At 42.8% G+C, this 20,908-nt stretch overlaps 1 protein-coding gene across 8 annotated transcripts in view; it reads left to right on the plus strand.

Annotated features, from left to right (window-relative positions):
• Positions 1–20,908, plus strand: part of TEAD1 (TEA domain transcription factor 1) — a 159,125-nt gene that overhangs the window by 117,008 nt on the left and 21,209 nt on the right. For 7 of the 8 annotated variants that reach the window (XM_064452745.1, XM_064452746.1, XM_064452747.1 and 4 more), the window contains 4 exons: positions 7,946–8,080; positions 8,273–8,319; positions 9,191–9,252; positions 11,241–11,365. In XM_064452745.1, coding sequence (XP_064308815.1) covers positions 7,979–8,080; positions 8,273–8,319; positions 9,191–9,252; positions 11,241–11,365 — 336 coding nt within the window. In that variant the 5' untranslated portion in view covers positions 7,946–7,978. Of the gene's footprint in view, positions 1–6,347; positions 6,745–7,945; positions 8,081–8,272; positions 8,320–9,190; positions 9,253–11,240; positions 11,366–20,908 lie in introns of those variants that run through there. The other variant, XM_064452741.1, reaches the window with a different exon arrangement.

The raw sequence follows: 20,908 nt of genomic DNA on the forward strand, positions 1-20,908 counted from the left end.
AGAAAACTGTTAGGGCAACGAAATAGTTAGTAAGGGCTCCAGACCCTGCCGCTGCTTTCCACCTGTCAGTGGTTTGCAGCTCCCCCAGAGCTGAGTAGACAGTGGGGGAGCTGCCATTTTGGTGCAAGGAATTAATTGCTTCAGGAAGAGTCTCTCTCCTTCATGCCCCCAACACTCTGCCGGGGCATTTGCTTCAACTCTCTACGACTACATAGTGAAGACAGAGTGCACACTGATGACAGAGGTCTGCTGGCCCCTGGCCTTGCTACCCTCCAGGCATCACTGGAGGCAAAGGCTGTCCCAGCCCTTCCCCAGCAAGTCTTGCTGGCCAGTGGATCCCAGGCTGCTTCTCCTGCCCCTGATCCAGGGTATTCATGCTGCCCCAGGATTTAGCTCCCCTGAGAGCCTGACACAGCCCTGGTGACTCGTCCATGGCCCCCAGCCGGCGGGGTGCCCAGAAAGGGCGAAGGAACCACGTTGTCCCTGTCTCCCTCCCTCCTCTTTTTCCTGCCGTTCTTGGTCTCAGCAAACGAGGTGCCGTGGCACATCAGCGTTCTTGCACAGTCTTCCTCCAGAGAAGTTGCAGCCTCTGGCAGACCTTTCTCTCCTCACATGGAAGAGATGAAACTTTGATGCAAGAAGGTGCCATGAGGGAGCTTTCTTTATTAGAAAGACAGTCCTCACTTTTTCTGCCAGGCAGCTGCAATTACTCCCTAGAAGTGGGAGAAACCACTGGTTTTGGACCCGAGAAGGAACCTTGCTGCTCCAGACATTTTGTTAGCACTACTGCCTGTTTTTTGTATTATTCCTGTATTGAACCATCTATGAATACGTTTTGGCATCTACAAGTGCCCGTTGTTTCAATGGGGACCATTTTGGCAGCAACCTGGACTTCCCAATCAACCTCTTCAGGCAGATAATGGGCTCTTGTTCTCCTGGAGTGGGTGCTCCCCACATTTACCAGTGAAGGGTGACAAAGAAGGCGATAGCCAATGGAAGCACTGCTTCTGACTCAGGCCAGTCTTGCCCTTTTGTCAATGAGCTGGGTCCTGCAATTACTCCGTAAAACCTGTGACTGGTGGCATCCAGGGGAGCACTTACTACTTAAAAAGAAAAATGCATGCATCTGATGTCAAGTTTCCTACCTACAGCATGACAGGCAAGCACTCTGTGGAATAATGCAGAGATCCTTCATGCCAGTCCATAGCTACAAGTTCAGCCAGCTCTGACCTGAGGGCATCTCCATCTCCCATGTTTCTTCCTCTTGCCACCAGACATCCCCTCTGCACACCTCCCACACATACACAGGCAGGGTATAGCAGAGAAGCTGGTCATTCCCTGTGTGTCAGCACTGCTTTAGCTGAAATAAAGGCAGGCACTTGAGGACTGCAGGGGCACAGCACAGAGGTGCTTGTCCCCCAGCTGACATCCATTGCTAGCAGTTTTCTTCATAATGCCATTTCTTATCGATCTTTCAAGATGTGGCCAATCTGTCCCATTGACCTCAGTTCCTGGTCTCTTACTTTGACGAAGGGTATAACAAATAACCCTTGTTCCCCAAGTGCCTGCTGAGTTTATTTTATACCAAGAGATCTTGCTTTGGTCTGAATCCTGCTCGTAGCAAGGAGACGACTTGGGTGAATCTTCCTGTGTTTGTCTTCTGCAAATATCCAAATGGATGGAAGGATTTTAGAGCTATCTGCCCCCATGGCATTGGATAGAGTATTACTGAAGCTTACCTAACAGATTGAAATCTCACCTGCAGGCCATAAAGTCTGCTTGGTTCAGCAAAGTCCCTTTTCTTTGATGATAAGTTCCTACAGTCACTCTGAACAGAGGATCCTTAGACTGCAAGAAAAAGATATTTTGTGCGTAAATGCTATTGCTGCATTTCAAGATGACTGGTAGAGAATGTCTCATCAGCCCTTCCAGGGATGTTGTACATTTTAATTCTTTTTACAGCAGGAAAATACTCCTATTTTGGAGACTTTAATCTTAATTTTCTGAGTTTATTAAAATCTTCCTGAAGTTAGAGAAATTTCATCTCATGAAAATGGAAAGAGAGGCTGAGATAAAGCTGTCCTTTGAGACAGATCTGAAAGGCAGCTCCTCTTCATGGCATTTCCTCTCATGCAAGGACTGGAGGAGGCAAAGCAGAATTTTCACACTCTAATGTTGTATTTCCGTGTCAGATACACCAGCCCATAGTGTTAGGTTGCAGGATTTCCCACCTTTGCATTGACCGGGAGCCAAAGTCACTTCTGTCCATTCAGGAGAAAAGATGGATTGGAAGTTGTGCATAAATAGAGTAAAGGTCTTCACAGCAGGATATATGTCTAAATTAGACTTTCGTTTCAAATATTTTTTCATACTGCAAGATTAATTAGACAGGCACAAAAAGAAACATTAAAATGCCTACAGTTCACATGTATTACATGTTTTAAAATCCATTATTCTACATTCCACATTGAGGGATAAAAAGAAAATATTGTTGTCAATTATAAAATGCTAAAGATAGCTCTATACTTTTTAAATGAACAATGATAAAAGCCTTGAAAAATTCCCTTTGATGTGAATGGAGTCTTCAGCATTTTGAAATACAATAAGATGGATTAATTGCTACTCATTAGGCAGCAAGTTGGGACAGCTTTGAATGCGCATTCTCTTCTTGGCATTAGCTATTGCCTGGCTGAAATAGCCAGCTTTTGTATTTACTCCTGTCTTCTCTAATAATAAGCAAATTGGAGATCAGGGCTAGAAACACTGAAGTGCTCTCTTATCTTTTGTCCAGAACAATTGTATATTTTCATGATTTGTTTATCTTTTTTTGAGCTACAGCTAATTATTGCAAAGGTTATTTGAATCAATATGAGATCTGAGCAGAAATAACATCTGCAAAATTGCTTATTAAGAGTCTATTTTACATTAGTGTTACTGTAATATCCATTTTGTGAGCAAATTGTTGTTTCTTATGTTATTTTTTCTTCCTTACAGTTTTGTATTTTAAATATTGGTACAGATTTGAGGGCTTCTTGAATTAATACGGTGTTCTGTTGTGCTTACTTTTCCTCATACTGTCTTAGATTTTTTTTCCCCAAAGTCATAGATAACATGGTGTTCAAAGCCCCATTTATCATTCTAGGATAACAGTTCTTATTTTTTGCTGTAGAACTCATTTGAACTGATTGATTGAATTATTCTTCTGTTTATGTTGGATTAAAAGAAAGTCAAGCACAAATCCTTTTGAGCTTGTCATGTAGAACTCTTGTTTCATGTGGGGCTTTTATAGATATTAAGCTTATAATTGGATGATACTGGGGAATTATTATTATCTAATTTAACTATGTATTTTACATTCCAAAATTAATGGGTGAAAAGTAAACCTCAAGGGCCTGATTCATTAAAAGTTATAGTCTCCTTGCATTAGATTCTATAGTGCTTACGTGTTCAAAAAAAGTGTTTGCAACTGCAGCCAGAAGCAGTCGGCTAAAACATGAGGCAGATCCTGATCTCCATTACAGTGATGACATTTTAGGGGTTTGGTGGAACTAGACCAGATTTCCACTGATTGTACTCTAAATCCACCTCAGTAACATTCATTACTAATTACGTACCGCACATAAAGGGAGAGGAAGGCAGCAGTCTTAAGAGTGCAGTCTGTTACTTACTACAGTGTCATTCCTGGGCAGCAGCAATCCCATCAGAGCTCATAAATTAAGTAGGGTCAAGCCAGGTCAGGGCCAGATGGGACCTATCCAAAGAATACCTTAAGCTCCAGCAGGATGTAATGATTCAGTACGAGATACTGTCCCTCTGAGCTTCTGACGAACCTCAGCACAGGACTCTGCAGCACACTGGGCCGAACTTTTATTTTACATACATCAGTGTAAACCTCATTGACCTGAAAGGATTTATTCCAGCTTTATACAGCAGCACAAGTGAGAGCAAAACCAAACCCTTTCTGTCTTGGACATGATAGGAAATCACAGTCTTAACTATTTGCGGTCATTAAAAATCCCACAACGTTCCTGTTTAGAGTAGGGGTGTTAACCCATTTGTCCTGGCCAAATTCCAACCTGGGTAATTACTGTAATCTGCCTGTATAAATTACCCCTGCCGTTTTAATTGGATATATTACTTCTCTTGCTGCCTAAACTGTGATGTAATACCATTGTGTGTTATTAATCAGTTACCAACTTTCATCCCAGAAGCGGCCACGTTGCAGTGATAGGTAGAAAGACTCATTCCCTCCTGGTTATGAGCACTCTCAGGAAAAAAAAAAAAGAACATATACTTTCTTTTTTAAGTGGCAGACAAGCTAATATTTAAATTTAAATAAACAGCTTTAAAATGTCATTTTTCCATTTGTTTTTGAAGACTGCGAAGGCTGCCTGATTATACAAGCATAGGCCACCACCTTGCAGCTCTCCAAAACCTTCCTGGAGCTGGAGGTGCTTTTTTGCCCATGGCAGTCAGGACCTCTTATGTATTCATATTTCATTTTGAATTTTATTTCTGTAATGGTTGACTTGAAGTTACAGTTACTTTGAGAAAAACTGATCTTCCAACTATGCAGATGTTCCTAAGCCTACAAAAGTTGATGTGTGTTGGCCTGAGTCAGATGATGTCCAGTGGAGCTGGCAGTTTGGTCACCGTTGTGAAACTCTGTAGGAGTCATTGAAACTCTTCAAGACTAGCTCTATTGCAAGGGCTGTATTTCTAAGCTATCATCCTATATATTTTTGCTTTCTCTCCATTCTCCTGAAAATGTAATAAGTCAAAGAGGATGAGATGAATGGCCTCCACAAAATGTAAAACATTCTGGGGAGAAAAGCAGCAACTTGCAAGATGGAAGGCACATCCCTTCTCATGTCATGAAATGAAAGATGTTTTCTCCCTCCAAAAATCCCTGTCGCTGTTTCTAAAATTAAGGATCATTGCACTCACTGCTAATGGCAGCTAAGAGCTACACGGGACAGTCTAAGTGTTCCTCCTTCTGTGGACAGAAGGTCTTGTAGGAAGTGTAAGTTTTCAAAAATTTTTCTTTAGTTCGTCTGTTATTGTGGGGTTTACCTGCCATAGCTGTTGCCATGTAGAAGCTGGGTGTCCTGGCTCCTATTCTAGTCCTTGGACAGTGATAACATTACAGAGAGTAATGTAGTCTGGTTGGTTTTGATGCCTGGTAAGGAAGAAACACATTGTAGGTGCTTACTGCACTAACAATAGCAGGAGGTTAGCTGTTTGCCTTAGACTGGACAATTCACTTGGCTAAAGTGAGGCAAGATGAACTATGTCATAGATCTATAACTTGCCCTGGGCTCATGCAACTTCCAGGTGTGGACTTTTATAACCCTAACAAAGCTTATACTTTAAAATTCTCCTTTAGTTTAGATCCACCTAAGAGTAAGGCCACTGTAGCAGCAGAATAGTATGAGTTTGGGAACTTGGCAGGAGCACAGGCACTGGCTGCACCTTCATGTGGTGGCACTGGCATGGCTGGTGGCAGCCAGGAAGCAGTGCAGGAGAGGAGGCTGTAGTGCCGCAGCAGTTCTGGAGAGTAAGGAAGTCACAAAAGTAGTGGTCACATAGTTTTGGAAGTTACTAGGACCCAGAGGCACCCATCTCTTGAAACACACATTTCACACACAAGACATGGATCCACTGTCCGTTTTCTTCTGTTATGTTTCAGCTGACTGCAGGTGACGCATGGTTTGTCATTTCCAAGCCAGCTCACCTAGCAAAAAAAGGAGGGAAAAGGAACAGAAAAGTCTGGTGGGGCTGGCATCTCCATATTGCTTAAGGACATCTCATTTTCATGTTTTCATGATGGAAGGTCCTTCTTACTGTGCAGGAGGGTAGAGGGGTTGGCTTTCTGGAGAGCTGCGTGAATCTCAGGGAAGTGCCACCTCTTAACAACCAACAAAGCATTTTTTAGCCCAGAGGTCTGCAGACATCCAAAGGCAGCCAGTAAAACATGCTGTGTGCAAACCTCCTGTTGCACACCCTCCTACCCTGGGGCAGGGAGAGGTGAGTGCCAGTAGCTGGCACAGCCAGAGCTGACTTCTAGCTCTTACCCAGTGAACTGGTCGTGGTTATATGGGAAAGCTACAAGTTGGAGAAACGACCACGTTTGTTCACACGCTGATGGATAGCATGTCCCCCCGCCTCCGTAAGCTGCTCTGTGGATGCACTGTCCTGAGGCTTGGACAGATCAGAAAGCAGCCCCCGGCGCCGCTGAGCGGGAGGCAGTGCAGGTGAGCCCGCAGGTGCTAATGCCTCTGCAGGAGCACCGCAGCGATTTGCACTTCAGACCCTCACCCACTTCAGACTCTGCACCTCCTGCGAGGTGCAGAGGGGGGATGCTGCTGGAGCAGCTACTCCCCTGCTCCACCTGGTGCTCTCCCGGGCTGCAGGCCACAGAGGCACCCGCAGGGGCTCCTTGCACAGCTCAGGGAAACAAGCTCAGCAATAAACCCCTTCATTCAGTACCTGCAGCTTTCATGCAGGGAGGCAGGGTTTATCTTCCACCCGGTTTTTGTTGTTAGTTTTTTATCCTTTTTTTCTTCCTTTTAATGAATCAGTCCCTAGGTGAAAATAATACATTTGTTTAAACCTGATATTTAATGTTGAGCAAACTGCTCTTCCTTTGTCTCTTAATATTTTGTTCATATTTTGCTAAGAATCTGCTATTCTACACAAGCATTTTAATAAACTGTTTGTTGTTGTATCCAGGTAACAAGCATGGTAAGTATTTTAACTAAACCAAGTATTATGTACCTTAGCTGTGCTTGGCAGAATTTTTGGCTAGCTTTTCCTGTACTTTCAGCCTGTGCTGTTTCTAAAGGAGCTATTCAAAGGAAGAAACTGCTCACCTATAGTACTACTATATACAAGCTTTAGAGGGAGCATATGTGCAAAGTCATGTATCATATATAAGAGCATGCATCTCCTGCCAGCATGCTTGCTACTTTGCTTGTAAAATAAAACCAGAAAAAAAACCCAACCAAAATCCTTGCTTAATACTGCTTGTGTTCCTTCATTCTAAGTCACGTACCTAAATATTAGCACCTATTAATACAGTACTTCTGGATGAGGAACCCCACTTTACCAGATAGTAACAGTCTGTTGTTTACTTATTTTACCTGACCTAAGATATCCACTTAGTTAATTCTGTTGCATTAAGAGGCTTTCCTTTTCTATTCTGTGATCATATATGATTGGCAGCGACTAGGACTCCAAGCGCTGCTCTAATACAAGTAATTAGTAATAACCCATCTTTTCCTAAACTTGTTTCTGTGTGCTTGAAAACAGCAGAAATTTTATGGCTGATTGTTTTCTTTGGGAACACTGTAAATCAGTAAAATACCACAATTGGAAGTTTAAAATGTTGTTTACATTTTTGTTATCTAACTTTTAAAATACTTGTCATAAACCAGAATTTAAAATGTTTCTAAACCTGTTAGCATGAAGAGAAACCTGTCATTGTTTGCGAGTCAGTCGCAGTTCTGTGTTCTCATTTTACAGTGTAATATGAAAGGCAAACTTCTCTTAGATCTAAATGATAGAGCTCAAATCTCAGTGCTCCCTGTCCTGCAGGCAGAGCCTTAGCAGCAGACCATGTTTAGTTCAGCCTGATTTAAAAATCAGCAGAATTTGCCCAGATAAACAAGCGGGCAGTAGTTTGCTCTCCCAGAGCTTCCTGTGTGTTGGCAGAGCAGACTGTGAGAATTCAGGTCTACCATGCATGTCTGAGAGGAGGTTTTGCCTTGAGGTAGTTTGAGTGTTAGCCTCCATGCTGTATTTTTTTTTCTTCCTGCATGGTTTGCTATTTTTGCATTTTCTGTGTGGCTTTTTAAGTTTTTAGTTATGTGCTTGTAGCTGCAGTTATTTAACATCATTTGTTGTGCCAAATGTTTTAAGACTCCGTGTAATTGTCATATTAAAGGATCAGACAGCAAAGGACAAAGCACTCCAGCACATGGCAGCAATGTCATCAGCTCAGATAGTCTCAGCTACTGCTATTCACAACAAGCTGGGCCTGCCAGGAATTCCCCGTCCTACATTTCCTGGGGCACCTGGGGTAAGTTGTTAGTTGAGTCCCCAAAAAAATCCCTGTATTCTCTAACAACGTTCAGTAGAAAACTAAGGCTGAATGAATGGATTAATGCTTTTGCCTGTGTTTGCAAAAGGAATCATGCTTGTTCAGAAATATCCAAAATCTTTCAGCAAAGAAAACAATTCTGGGTCTGTTTGTTTGTTTTTCTTCTTTCAGTTTTGGCCGGGCATGATTCAAACGGGGCAGCCTGGATCCTCGCAAGAGTAAGTCTGAAAATCAAAATATGCTTCTATATGCAGTGTGGGGCTGGCTTGTGCACTTTGCTGCCAGACGGTATCCATGAGGCAAGAACTTGCATTTTTTTCTAAAAAGGAGGAAAAGATAGCTGTAGGGAAAGGAAGAGCCTTTACATGATGTAAACTCACATTCAAAAAGTTATAAGGGACCCCAGACCTCAGAGCTGAAGCTGAGTACCTAATGGGCACACTCCTTTTTCTCCCATTGCATGGTGAGAGGCAATGGTAATGCCAGGGAAGCAGCTGGTAAGATTTTGCCTGTGAATAAGTTTCCAGCACAAATACATCCATCCTCTTTAAAATATATGAGCAATACTGGAGGCAAGGGGGACGTGTTTTCCTGCGGGGCAGGAGATGCCTGTATGAGGCCCATTAGTGGTCAGTGGGGTTGCTGCCCTTCGGCACCATCGTAGCAACAGCGCCATATGGAGAAGGAAGCCTTTGACCCTCTGTCAGGTGTTACATTTTCAGCCCTGCTGTGGTCTCTGGATCAATGTTTCCCAGCCTTATTTTTTAGCTTCTCCCACCTTATTCCCTTGAGGTCCATGGGATTTTTTGTGCCCCTGTAGTTCAGTGTCCTCTGGATTTATTGGGAGTCAAAACAATCACCATCCATGTCTGCTGCGACACTTGCAACTCGCTTTAAGTTGTTGGGTGTAATTCTCATCCCCCCTCTCTCTATTACCTCTTTACTGTCTGTCTGTTAAATATGCTATGCAAGGAAGAGACATGTTGGTGGGTGAAGGTCATTAACTATGTATTTTCTTATACTATGAGACTCTAATGGTATTTACTGTGGATGGCATGGTGTATGATTTTTGTGTAACTCTTTTTCTAGTGTAAAGCCATTTGTTCAGCAGGCCTATCCTATACAGCCATCAGTCACAGCTCCCATTTCAGGTAATTCTTCCGTTTATACTGTATTTTTAAAAGACTTGAATTGTGTACTGAATGTGATGTATTAATTCCGGAGATGGACAGAGCCACTACTCCATATCTAACATTCCCTGTAGCCAAACCAAACACCTGTCCCAATGTCCTGTTACCTGATTTTATATGAGGGAAAATAATTGGGTTTGGGGTTTTTTTTACATTTTAGGTAGGACGCACAAATACATATGCAAGGAGTTGTGATATGTAATCTCCAGTCAGCGTTCCAAATTGTAGGAAAATGTTTAGTAAAAAATGAGTGATAGGATGCATGTTTCTTTCATAATAGCTAAATCTCCTTTCCATCCATAACAAGAATATGCCTTAATTTATTTAATCTGAGTCTAAAAACTCTTCCAAAGCCATATATGTTTAGTGTTAGGTATAAAACATCTCTGTGTATCTGGTTGTTGATACCTCTTCCCCTTCTGAAGGTCCTGCTCTGCCTGGTACCACTTTGATAAGTACCTAATGTTTATTCTGATGTCCATTGCTCAAATTGATCAAGCCCTTCTCATGGCTACTTCCCTACTCCTTTTCCTAAGTTGCTTTCTTGACTAATTTCAGGAAAGATCATTATTTCTTTGCAAATGATAACTAACTTTATGTCTCCCTTGCCAAATGACACCACACTTCTGACTCTGAACTGCAGTTGTCTGACCCTTACCCAATTTTAATGTTTTTCTAACTTGCTGCTCTTTAATGTTTAAAACTAAGGTTACCTTTCTGCATCCCTGATTATTTCCTTTTTCATGATATTCCTAATTTATAACATTATTTTCCAAGGCAGACATTTTGAATTGTTTTGTTTTATTCTTCCATGTTTTCTCTCAGAATAGGATTATTAGCATTTCTAAATGAGTCAAAACTCATGCATGAGTTTTTGCTTCATTAGATTTCCTGTTCATGTCTAACCAGTCATGTTTGTAATTCTCTTATTTCATACAAGCCTCATACATTCATTGCCTAAATTTGACGGTTGGAGTCAGATACCACACTCCCATTACAGGATGGGGACACATGCTACCTGTGACCTCTCCCTGGTTCTCAACCTAGTTCAGGATTATCTCTGTTTTCTAACCTTTGGTGTCTCTCCCCTGCCTTCCTTGTGCCTGCATCTCTCCCAAGATCAGTTTTGCCTTTGAGCTGCTGCCTTTCCCTTCTTTCTTTACTGTTTTGTTTCCTTCTCATCTAATTTTCCATGATAAGGAGCAAGAGATAGCATTTATTTTTTTCTCTTGAGGTGAATTAGAGATGGTAGTTAACATCCCTTCTCTCTCTAGATCATGTCATTGCCTCTTTATTATCAATTTAAAACCTTCTTTTTCTTTTTAGGGTATGATTCAGCTCTCTACAGTAATTATTTATTATTATCTGTAATATAATGCTGCCTAAAAGCTCCAAAAGAAGTCAAAGACCCAATGTGCAAATACGTAGTAAGAGAAAGTCCCGGCTTTGGAAACCTTATACTCTAAATAGGAGAGGGGAATTGCGAGTGCAGAAGAAATAGGCAAAAAGAGAGGTGATTTACTTGTAACATGTGGCACATTAGGAGCCAGAAATGGAGGCCAGTCCTCTTGACTCCCAAGGCAGTAATATCTCCTGTAAGTCTTGCTGCCAGTTTCTGAGGAAAGGTCAGCTGTAAGTCTACATGAAGTCTCTATAAATCTGTATAATCTGGTATATATTTTAAACAAAAATTCTACAGTGAGTTACAGCCCCAAGGAAGCAAAGTGGTAGATCTTTTATTTGCAACATTATTAGCTTGCTGGGTTGGGACCTCTTTTTCCACATATTTTTCTGTGTTTTTCCAATTTTAACTCATTCTGAATTCATTATTTGCTAAAATTAATATAAACATTCAAGGGCTACATGCATAATTCCTGATTATATTTAATGCAGAAAATATTAACTGAGGAATTAGCAACTTCTTCATGAAAATGGTTCCTTTATTTTAGGATTTGAGCCTACGTCAGCTCCAGCTCCCTCTGTCCCTGCATGGCAGGGCCGATCGATTGGTACGACCAAGCTCAGGCTGGTGGAGTTTTCAGCTTTCCTTGAACAGCAGAGGGATCCCGAATCAGTAAGTGTTGCCCTCGTGTCCGCAAATCTTCAGCTTTTCTCTGTTGCTCCCCACCCTCGGAGGATGCTTTCCAGGGTTAAGACTGATGGAATACACCCGGTGTTTCTGCATTCACCACTGCTCTGTGTATTATTCCTTTCACTGTAGTACTGTATTTTCCTTTCTTGCCCTCTTTTTTCCCATTTGCAGAAGTGAGAGGCCTCTCTGAAAGCAGGTGTGGTTTGCTATGGTGCCTGTCTCACTGTTGACATAGTTTAGCAGTTTTACTAAATTGCATCGTGGTTTTGGCAATAATTCAGTACTTAAAGTTTAAGTCAAAGCCTAATCTGTTTCCTAACAGAAACAAAATTAAGGACTTGTATAGAAACTATGCATATTATTAGGATAGCCTCCGAGTATCAGGATTGTCACTGATTAGCATACCTCCCAAGCATGTCCCATTTAACTGTATCACTTTTTTTTTAATTGAGGGTACCTATCTAAACATCCAATCATTCAGTCTTCCTTGATCTTTAATTGTGTCTTAAGGTCCAGTCCAAGGTTTGGAATTTTTTTGGATTTTTTTTTTTTAGGAAGGTTTTGGTTTTGGTTTGGTTCTTTGTTGGCATACTGTACCTGCAAGCGTAGTTTACGAAGTTGGCTGTAATTTTTCATTTACTCCAGTTAGCCTTGAACTTTGATGTTAAACATCATATATTTACCATGAACATTTGTTAGTAGCCTAGCACTGTTTCTACTGCATCGGAAATAAATCAAAATAGCTTCTTTCAGCTCGAACCTGAGAATTTTTACTGAGATAATTTCTGAAAAGCAAATACTGTCATGAATGGGTGATACAGACAGGCCATTCTTGTTCATATTCCTGGTAAAATACAGTAGCTTGGAGCAGAGAGAGGCTATCACTTGCTCTTTATAATTCAGTACTGGAAACCATAGCATTTACAGGCTCTGGCCAGAGGTGTTATCCACAGGGTGTTTACCCTGCATAATGGAGATTGGAGTCATAGCCCAGAAACCTTACAACAGAGGAATGCTTCTGGCGGAGAAACATCCCAGTGAAAATATACCATATCTTAGCTATTCATATACTAAATATGTGACAGGGGGTGGGTTTGCTAAATGTCATGTTTTGCCAAGTTGAATTAACTTTGAGGGAGGAAATGTTTGGTAGCAGGTACAGTTATCTCAGCATTTACCTGACTGTTAGATAATATACTGAATGGTTTCCCTGGGATCCCGTGGTCCTGATTCCCGTGCTCTCCTGGTAATCCTGGTTCTAGTGGGCTAAAGCTTCATCTTAATGTCCTCCAGACTAATCCACAGCTGGAACACCTTCTTCATCCCCAGCCCCGAGTACATCCAGACAGTGGTTCGTATTTACAAACCAGAAACACAACATCCAGGTTTTCTCATCAGGCAGCTTTATCAATACACAGTTTTCAGAGTCCTTGGCTTGCTGACCCCATGTAATGTGTCCTGCTGATTTATGGGCTCTGCCATATCCAGATTGCTTCACACCAGGATGCTATGTCCGTGCCTTGAGGTTATTGGGAAAGCAGGATGTGGCCATGTAATGCTCAGTGTTACTGTGCTGTATGTGAATGAAATGGCATTTCAGTGTATTTGGATTTGCTGTTTTGCCAGTATACCACCTAATAATCCTTTTTCCGTAGGTTTTTATAGTTCAAAATTAATTGCAGAACCCATGGGCTTATACGGTGTAGAGCCTCTATGAATCTGTGTGACTTTACATAAAAAAGAGTGAACAAGAGTTCAGCAACTAAGTCACTTTTATGTCTTCCCCTCTAAGAAAAATCTCCCTCAAACCAAGTACGCTCTTAACAGACACCGTGTGGTTGCCTATCACAACACCGGGGTCTGCAACGTGCAACCAGCTGAGTGAGGTGAATATATTTACAACATGACTGACAGACCAAAAATGAGGAGAAGATGCTGCTTTGGCAGGAGATGGAGCCGTGGGTCCTGCTCCACTGTGGTGGTGCAGCTCAGTCGGTTGCGCTCATGCACAATGTGTGGGCCGGCGGCTTGGGGATGTGTTGGGGCTCTCGTTTTTCAGGCAGGTGCAGGCTCATGGGTATTCAACACATCCACTTGCATTGCAGAGAAAGTGTGGAGGCCTGAATAGAAACACAGTTACTCAGGACTGCCCCATAAATACTGTAAAGCATTTTTTTGAGTAAATTAATATTATTTGGAATTCCTGACGGTGCAGCGAGGCCCACCGGAACTTGTCCCAGCTTGCAAGCATACTGCTGAGAAACCTATCTTCTAAATGCATAGCATTTATGCAGGAGGTTTACTAGAGAAGAAAGAGCATCAAACTACCCAGACTTGTTTTTAAAAAGTTACTTGCGTGCTGTTACATTGCAAAAATGAGACCCAAAGAACAGTGAATTCCCAGCCATGCATTAATCCCAATTTAGATCATTCTTCACACCCATGCTGCAAGCGCAGTGTGAGGGCTGCGTGGGGACAGCCTGGACCGGACAGGCAGGCACTGTGGGGAGCCATGGGATGAGCCCCTGTGGGCAGTGTGTCACTGCGCTGCAAGAGAAAGGGGAGTGAGGAGAAGAGAAAGCATTGTTTCGATCAAATTAAGTAAATTTTATTATTTGGATCTTAAACAAGGGCATAGAAAAAAAAACCAAGGCAGTGTGACCAGTCCCAGGGCAAGTTCAGAAGGGTACTTACAGGAGAGGCTCTGGGCAGAGGTGCTGGTGCACACTGTCTGCAGGGACAGCTCTGAGGGGCACTGCCTCCTGCCAGCCTTCCCCATCCCCAATACTCAGACTTTTCCAGCAAGCACCAAAAGTCCTTCTTGGAGATGAGAGCCAACCCCAACCCTTATTTAGTGCTGTTGAAGAAAATATTAATTCTGCCTGTGGTTTTGTACACCTGTCTTCATGTTGGTGCAACATTTTATTGCAGATATGATTTGCACAGGATAGAAAGGATGGGATTCTATTACTTTTTAAATAACAAAATCAGCAAGCCAGGCAAGAGGTGTGTTTTGCACAATGTGCATGTGGACTCATGTAGGCATGTGCTGTGATTGCAGCATCTCCTGTACACCTTTGTGCCTTTGCTGACCTCAGAAATGAATATATGTATATGCTGCTACGTGAGAGCTGTGTAAGAGTTCTCACATCTCTTCCAAAAGAAAATAGATATATGTTCATTACACTTCCGATTTTTTACAGGAAATCACATAAAGTATTATTTTGATCAAACGGATTTGCAGCATTTTATTATTTAAAAAAAACAAACCACAAATAAAACCCCTTACTCCCTCCCAACCCAGAACCAGGCCAGAAAGCCTCATAGTAGTGGGGGCAAATAGACCCATTCCACCTTAAAAAATAACCTGGAAATTTACAGAAAAAAGCTTATTTGACATGGCACCTGGGGCCAGGACTTGATGATCCTGGGAGGCCCTTTGCAGTCTATATTACTGTACAGCAATTAGAAATTTAGATCTGTTGGCCCATGGTGACTCCCAGCGCCACAAAGGTCCACCCACAGGGAATTAATTGTAGGAGTGGGGCCTTAAACATTTCTAAGGTTCTTCCAATGGAGATTGGTTTTAAAAGTAAAAAAGCCCCTCAATGTCAGGCAGTTATGTTAATTTAGAGTGAGCATTCTAGTGGGTCAGAAACGTGCTCTGCAGAGTCCTGTCACTTGTGGAGGGCTGTTGACTTTTTTCCCCTGCCTAGCCACAAAACTGTTCCATTTACAAAAGAAAAATTATAGAAAGGAAAGAATAAGCAACCCTCACTGAAACTCTGCATGGCAGAAGATAGTTTGGGAGACATAAGATGGCACAGTTGAAAAATCTTGGAATACTGACTCAGCAGTTAAGGATGAGGAAAATTACTCCTCCTTTTACATGAAAATCAATTCAGTTTATAAATGTCAAGCTGTATTTTCCTTTTGTGGCATTTTGTTCTCAAATACAATTCCTAAATGGTGCCTAAAAGCTGCCCTTGTAGATCCAAGCATCAGCGTTATGGTTACCTTTAATTATTGCCTACCCTATATAACTATATATATAACTATATTCTCAACAAATTAATAAGTTTATGTACCCATCTGTTAGTTTCAAGACAGGTTTTCCTTAATGGGGGATTTCCATTTTTACTGTAGTGGTTCTGTGAAAGTTCAGGACAAATGCTTAAACCAAGTAATCCCATGTTCCCTAACAAATATAAGGTGAGTATGCAAGCAGATTAGAAGGGATCTAAGCAATTAAGTGTTAAAAAAGTAGCTATAAAATTCAAAGACCATAACACCGAACTGATAATAATTCCAATCATTTTATTATATATATTTTTCAAGCTTGCTTTCCAATCAGGAAAAAATCCTGCCACCACTCAACAAAAAAAGCCCTTTCTTCTCTTCCTCTTTGAGGTTTCTCATTCTTGCTGCCATACTCATTTCGACTATGAGCTTTACATCTAAAATATCTATATAAGGCTATAAAGAATACGGCTGATGGGCATTTTCAGTATTAATCCACCTATCCAAACTGTCAGATTGTGTTAGGTCCAAATTTCAAAACGTATTTTAAAAAGCGGTGAAGAAATAAAATATTCTTTATGTTTTAATTCAGGTTTTATTGTTGTTGTAAAAGGGCTTTGTGAGCCCAGGGAGAGTTGTGCCTGAGAACCAGAAAGTGAAAGCAATTGCTCAAGGGCCATAAAAACAGCCTGCCATCATTAGCCAAATGCAGTAAATTTCACCAAAGTTAATCAAACCACCTAAGTGATGAAAAATAAATTAGATCTTTTCAAAAGAAGCCCTCCATCTTTGAACAATATCCATTGTTACAAGCATTGTTTATCCTTTCCATATTCTCTGTAAACAGTATAAAAAGCAGTTCAGCATTTCAGTTGTAAGGAAGTCCTTGGTTTAGTGTCTTTGTGATGTGAAAGGACAAGGAAGCAAACCCACATTTGGATAAAGGTCTTGGAGTGGCAGACTCAGGATTTGAGGTAATTTTAATCTAAATTCAGACAAAGTTTAACTAAATGCAAGGGTCATTTATTTTGCAGTGAAGGAGAGCTATGTGCTCGCCCTGGGAAGCGAATGTCATACTCTGTAAAATGTTCATATTCAGGTGTCTGTAGTTAGCAGTGCCAAGAAACCACTTTAAGGGGGTCCAGTATTGACACAGGCTCCAATCTTGAAATCGCAGCACTGCAGCGGACCTCCTGGCTGGGGATGTTCTCAGGGGACCAGATAGAGATGTCGTGGGCAGCCTAGGCCAGCTCCCCCAGCCCAGTTTTAGGGTCAGGACATGGGCTCTTCAAGGGAGCGTCCTGGGGTGAAAACACAGTGGAGTGGGTAGAGAGACCAAGCACAATACATTCCTCAAAGTCAGCCCACGTTAAATACCGAGGACGAGTGGAAGGACCACCAGGGCCTGTGCTTGCTCGCTGCTGCCTTCACACGCACTCTCTCCCTTTTCTCAAAACCAACCGCTGCTGCCGGAAATTTTCCAGCAAAATTAAAAGTGCTGCTTTTGCATAACTGAAGAGGAGTGCCAGCGCCAGCAGCGATGGTAGCTCCCTCTGCCGGGCCCTGCGCCGCGGCTGGTGCCCCAGCCCTGCCCGTGCCCCAGCCCACACTTGCACAAAGCCCGGGTGCTGAAAATAGCCAGGGTAGGGGTAACTACCTGACAGTACACAGGGCACCGGCTCTGCCTAGGGAAATGTGAAATCAGGGAAGAGGGAAAGGAGCGAGTGAGTGAGGTTGTGGGGTAGCTGGAGCTGAGCCCGGGCACACAGACCCTGCGATGAGCCCAGGGGAGTTGTAAAATAAGGGGGGTCATCACAGTGGGGGGCCCTCCGCCTCCCACAGCCTTGCACAGCGCTGTGCTGTTACCAAAGGGAGGAGGAGTGGGGGGAAACGTGGGTTGGGCTGGCATTAGCAGTGCGGTGGGCTATGGCTGTGCATCTCCCCAGTGCTGCCTGCCCTGCCTGCACGCTGAGCCCCAAGCGTACGGCCTTGCGCTTGCCCCAGGGGCTTCATGCCTGCCTGTGCCTCTGCCCCAGGTTTTCCCATCTCATTCCACTGCAGCTTCCCCCACCGCTACACCCACCCCAAAATTGCTTAACTGGGCTGCAAAGTCAGGCTCTCAGAAGTTGGGAAATGTCCTCATGCGTCTGCTCTACAGTACAGCAGTTAATTACATGCTCACATGTTTATTTGTTCCTGCTTCATTCAGTGCAGATGTAGATGGTCCTTCTTTGATAAGCAACTATTCAGTTGTTTGTTTTCTTCTTTTGTTGAAATGCGTGGCCCCGTGCCCTGCTCGCTGTGCACTGTCTAACCTCTCCTCCAAACGGAATTAATAATTCCCCCTATTTGAATTTCACAGATGTATTAGTGCAGTCATTTTTCAGATGAAGGAGCATTATTACTCGCATTTGACAAACCAAGAAGTTCAGGTGCAAAAGAATGAATGGGCCACTGATTTTGAGGGTCCACTTTGATTTGTCATGAGCCTGATTTTGCAGTATACTTAGCGTTATTGAGAACTTCCTATATTCAAGCATAATTTTCCTATCCTGAGCACTCAGCGCTTCTGGAATTGGGACCGCAGTGTCTCAAATCAGACAGGCCAGAACTGAAGGGTGCATCTTCACTCTGGCAGGAAAGCTGATGAAAAATATTGTGTGAGCACCTTCCCCAACCAGCCAGTCCCACTTTCATGCTGGGAATCCTGTCGCAGTAGCTGGGAAGTGCTGGGCAACATTAATGTGGCAGGGCTGAGAACTGCCCTTGCTTGTCACCTACCTCCCCATTTCTGCAACCGTAAAGTAGCCAAAGATCTCCTTTTACTTCACATTCCTGATTCAGTCCCTGAGCAGATCCAGGCAGGAGCCTGAATGGGTGGAGGTCCTTGAAAAACTAGGTTGAACACGCAGTTGTATTTTAGCATACAAGCACAGAAAGGTCGCTTAACTTTTCACGTGAAAGTGTTAAAAACTTGAAAAATAGTTCGTACGGACTCCAGTTATAGCATTAAAATGTTATAAATATAACTTCCAGTCTGCTTCAGTGGAGGACAACAGCAACAGGAATTAAATATTCAGTTACTAGTGTTTTGGTAGAAATAAGAAAAATTGTTGGCAGACCAAGTGATTACATCAGCAGGAAATTAAAGAGTGTCAGATTTACAAGATACAGCGAGACAGCAGAGCTGAGGCTGGGTAGGGTACAGGTTAGAGCTGCATGCGGACTGCTGATATGCTAGTGATTGTTTTTTAATCAGTCCACCCCACCTGGCTCCTTTTTCCTCCAAAAGAACAGTTGCTGACAGGCAGTGGTACATTTTTAAAAGATGTGTTGGACCGGTCTGTGGAGGTACAGAGGGAATCACTGCAGAGCACCAGGCACTTGAGCAGTGCTGTTTTCTCTCATATCAGTGAAAGATCAGGCTGTCCCACCTGCCTTCCATTCACCTGTCCTCTGAGCTGCGGCAGTAGTCCTTGTGACCTCCAGTACAGAATACATTCAGTCCACAGAGAGACAAGAGGCTGTCCCTCTGTGTCAGGGAGAGAGAAGACCTGCAGCAGAGCATTTTTAATGTACTTCTTTGGGTGGTGGAGTTTCTCTGGGCACACAAGACTACCATCCATACAAGTTGCCAGCTTCTCCCCATGGTATTTTCTCATAGGGATTTCTTGCTGCAAGTAATGATATAGATGGCCACACCCTGATGGTTGTTATGCTTGAAATTTGCAGGAACCTACAGATCTCATGAAGCAGCCCAGCTAGCAAAGTGCTGTTATTAGGCCACGCAGGACAAAGAAGGCAGCAGGGTGCTGTTGCCTCCCTGTCTTGCTCATGGGTGTGCGAGGTCCAGCAAGCCACCAGCTTGCTGTCCTGCTGCAGAGCCAAGGGTGTTTGCAGAGGAGCTCACACCATCCACACCAGTGTGGGTTGACTCCTTGGGGTGCTAGTGCGATTCAGCGAGTGAAATCACAGCTGTGCCCTTCGGTGCAGTGGGAGGGCACAGCACCCTCGCAGGCAGGATGCTGTGCCCATGAGCAAGATCAACCCTGCAGAAGCAGCTGTGGAGTGCCCCCTCTCAGGACACCTGCCCTCCACCTTGCTCCACATCCATGTCACCCAGCCTCGGCAGGGCCCAGGGAGCCCCTCGCCTCCCGCATGCTGCTCATTATGGCTATGTGGGGCTGCGCAGCCATGACAGACAGGAGCAGTGAGGGAGCAGGTACCCAGCAGCTCTGCACATCCAGCTTGCCCACACCAAGGACGTGAGAGGGTTGGTTCCACTGCTGTCTGCATCTTGTCCACCACAGTTTAATAAAAAACTTGGTCCTCTACAGGCTTGTGAAGGCTTGGCATTAGCTCCACAGGTGTGCAGAAGCACAGGGATGCAACAGGGAGAGCTACAGCGATTTGCAAACCTGTGTTTCATGGACCAGAAGGGCTGTTGCCTTAGAATATAAGTGCAAAATTGGTGAGGAGCTGTTACAAATATTTATGCTGGCTGATAAAACAAATGTAGGTGATTCGTCTTTGTTCTGCACCACCTTAAATGCTTGCATCCCTTGCAATTGGCAATTTGTCTTGGTTCTTTTAAATTCCTAAGTGGATTATAATTTTCCTTGTGGTATTATTTGACAACAGCCATATTTCATGGTTTTACTGCATTCTTCGGATAGTTAGAATTTTTTTAAGGAAAGGAGCTCAGTAAAAGGCAGCAATTTCCAGGGCACGTCATGTAATGTGGACACTGAAGACATAGCTGAAAATGTTCTTTGTATTTTTATGTAGTTTTTATGCTCAGAAAATAGAGGATTTGACCTATGACAGTTTACAGTATCTAAAGCACATTATTACTCCAATGCCGGATGCAAATCTTTTAAATGCTGTAGCATGAGTAAATTCCTCAGCATCTAATATACTTCAATGACTCTGGAATACTCAGTCTAAAAGAACAGTGAATTCTCAATATAATGAGGATGTTTCTAAGCTTTTCAGACACTAATGGGCTCAAAAATAAAGGCATAAAACACAGCTTCTTTGCTTTTATCTATGCATAAATTCCTGTCATGGAGTATGTTTGTATAAAAACGATAGGGATTGTTTCAGTTTCCATATACTCTGCTCATAATATTATATTATCGTTTGTTAGTTCGTAGAAATATGCCGTATCTAATTAGGTTAGTAATGATTGTACTTAGCATAGGAATTGCAACAACATAAGGAGAAAATAATTACACATTGCAATATCAAAATAAACATTTCGGTCCTAAGAATGTTGTCAGGTGATGTCATACCATCTGTCTTACTGTACCCCCTCGGAAATTTTGCTGCAGCAGCATCTGGTACTTTGGCGAGCTCCACAGACAACTGTGGTAGCTTTACAGCTGCCTTTAACTTTGCTTTTATATTTGAACAGTATTAAGCCTTCATGGTTGATGTTCCTATAAATGTGTTTGCTTTTACTGAAGTTTGGATATTGAGCAATTTGTATATTTTCCTGGTTTG

This window comes from Phalacrocorax carbo, chromosome 5, assembly GCF_963921805.1.
Source record: "Phalacrocorax carbo chromosome 5, bPhaCar2.1, whole genome shotgun sequence".
NCBI classification, from domain to species: domain Eukaryota; kingdom Metazoa; phylum Chordata; class Aves; order Suliformes; family Phalacrocoracidae; genus Phalacrocorax; species Phalacrocorax carbo.